The sequence below is a fragment of the Tachysurus fulvidraco genome, chromosome 5, assembly GCF_022655615.1.
Source record: "Tachysurus fulvidraco isolate hzauxx_2018 chromosome 5, HZAU_PFXX_2.0, whole genome shotgun sequence".
NCBI lineage: Eukaryota > Metazoa > Chordata > Actinopteri > Siluriformes > Bagridae > Tachysurus > Tachysurus fulvidraco.
In genome coordinates, this window is record NC_062522.1 from 32,117,344 (window position 1) to 32,119,843 (window position 2,500).

Here is a 2,500-nt window from a genome sequence, read left to right on the forward strand (position 1 = left end):
CCATAAGATAAGTTACAGATCCAAATCAGGCTTTTCTGCTTAGATCTGGATGAGATTTTAGTTTTCCAATAAAATAAAAAGTCCGAAACTGTTTTTTTGTTGTTTATTACTTAATTCAGAAGAATAATGTTTATCCAAAAAAGGTTATTACGCTGTGTTAGAGTTTATATCGTGATAATAAAGGAACATCTCTGGCGACGGGGGGCACGGCGGCTTAGTGCTTAGCACGTTCGCCTCACACTTCCAGGGTTGGGGGTTTGATTCCCGTCTCCGCCTTGTGTGTGTGGAGTTTGCATGTTCTCCCCGTGCCTCGGGGGTTTCCTCCGGGTACTCCGGTTTCCTCCCCCGGTCCAAAGACATGCATGGTAGGTTGATTGGCATCTCTGGAAAATTGTCCGTAGTGTGTGAGTGTGTGAGTGAATGAGAGTGTGTGTGCTCTGCGATGGGTTGGCACTCCGTCCAGGGTGTATCCTGCCTCGATGCCCGATGACGCCTGAGATAGGCACAGGCTCCCCGTGACCCGAGAAGTTCGGATAAGCGGTAGGAAATGAACGAATGAATTTGTCCCCCTTTTCATTATAAAATCTTTTTTTTTAAACTAAGGCACACTTTTGGACTTTCTCGGCTACCCTGTAAAACCGTTGTCTACGTCCAGCCGAAGCGCCGCTCTCACCTCTCCCCTCGTCCTCGGCTGATGCTGACGAGCTTGTCGATGCCTCCCACCTGAGCGAGTGCACGAGCGTTCTCCATGTTTCTGCTGGTGACCTCGTGAAGAGCACAGCACACGGCCGCCACCGTCTCGTCCGACAGCAGCGAGGGTCCGTGACCCGGGAGTCGAGTCACCAGATCCGGCATGGCGTACTTACCTGCACGAGAGACATGGATTCTTTTCACTGCTAGGATTTCAGCTAACACGTTTAATCAGTTTAGGTTCTAGTAACTGACCAATCAGCTCTTTGTTCCTGGCGTCCAGAGCCATGTTTCGCAGCGCCGTCGCTACCGAACACACCACCCTGTCGTTATCCATCCTCAGCAGCTCAACCAGGATGGGCAAACCCTTCTCCTTACGCACCGCCGCTCGGATATAAGCTGCAAACTGATGGAGTGTAAACTTCAGACAAGCTGCGGTAAAGTCGTTAAACTGAAATAGAGCGCTTCTAACGATGTCATCATGCGAATTCGAGTGTGACGGTGCTCGGAAATAATAACTAGATAAATGATAATAAATCGAGGAGAGAAAACAGGAAGGAAAGAAAAGATGCTGAAGATAAATATATAATATATAAAGTGCATTTAAACAGAAATCTGATTACGGACAGACTTTTGTAGACTTGTTGATTATTTTCAGACCACATCGACATCATTAATGTGACATCATCCTGTGCTCGATAACAGCGGCGCGATTATTAACTGTAACGTCAAACAAATATGGACCAGAACAGAATCTGATTACAGACCGACTCGTGTAACATGTGTCAGTGCGTCAGTTGACTCATCTCACCCTCCAGGTCCCAGCTGAGAGATTTTGTAAAGACCCAGCTGCCCCCTCCAGCGTGGCAGGGTTCGAGCTCTCGGCCAGCAGGGTGAGGTACGGCTTCACGACCGAAGGGTGCCAAAGCATCTCCGCCCCCTTCGGACTCCCGGAGAATCCTGGGATCGGTCCGACGCCGTCCCACTACAAAGGAAGTGAACTTCATAACTCACGCATTCTACATGTCCAGGGTCAGGGTCAGGGTCAGGGATTCTACGCTCGGATCAAAACAACACGCTAAACTGGTACTAAAGTCAGAACAATCCGAATAGCAACAAACGTTATTTCGTTGGCTCGTTGAAAAAGTGAACAAAAATCGAGTTAAAAGTAAAATTAATTACGTTTATGTGTAATTTGTTTAGTTGTTATTTAAGCTGTTTGTTTTTTCACTCGACAAAGTATTTTCAGTAGGTTCGATTAGCAAAACTAATGGACAAAATAAAACTAGCAAAAATGTAAATATTTTAATTAATTAATTAGCGATATAAAGCTAACCCTATTAATGCTAAAGTTAAAACACATTGCGCTAAAGTTAAGCTATTCCTGAGCGGCAGTTCAGCACTTCTTTCCAGGGATTTCAGTACAGTGGAACAGATATTGTGTCATCGGGTAGGCGTGGCCTATTTGATAATCTAACGCTAACCGTAGTTTTTGGTTGTTTATTTGTTTTCTAAAATAAATCTGCCTGTACGACTGTTTTGTCCTTCGTAGTATGCTGTTTTTTTTTAAAAGGGCGTTTTTCCAAGACCTCCGGAAACACGCCCACTTTACGTCGTGGTAACGAAACCCCTGGAATTTAGTGAATGCCGTTCCTGAGCACTGTTTACGCGGGTTTACCTGCTGATCCTGCCAGGACCTCTTCTTCTTCTTCTTCCTTAAACCCCAGCAGATGAAGTCCATTTGCTTGCTGGCCGGATCGTTGCCCAGGAGCATGTCCAGTTCCTGCGTGCCCATAAGCCGGGACGGCGG

General features: G+C 46.3%; 1 protein-coding gene across 6 annotated transcripts in view; it reads right to left on the reverse strand.

Annotated features, from left to right (window-relative positions):
- The window catches only part of pkp4 (plakophilin 4), a 22,287-nt gene that overhangs the window by 2,543 nt on the left and 17,244 nt on the right, over window positions 1-2,500 (reverse strand). For all 6 annotated transcript variants that reach the window (XM_047813669.1, XM_047813672.1, XM_047813670.1 and 3 more), the window contains 4 exons: window positions 2,369-2,500; window positions 1,502-1,675; window positions 946-1,096; window positions 674-866 (listed from right to left, as the gene is read on the reverse strand). The exon at window positions 2,369-2,500 is cut by the window's right edge and continues 60 nt beyond it. In XM_047813669.1, the coding sequence (XP_047669625.1) occupies window positions 674-866; window positions 946-1,096; window positions 1,502-1,675; window positions 2,369-2,500 (650 nt within the window). The remainder of the gene's footprint in view (window positions 1-673; window positions 867-945; window positions 1,097-1,501; window positions 1,676-2,368) is intronic.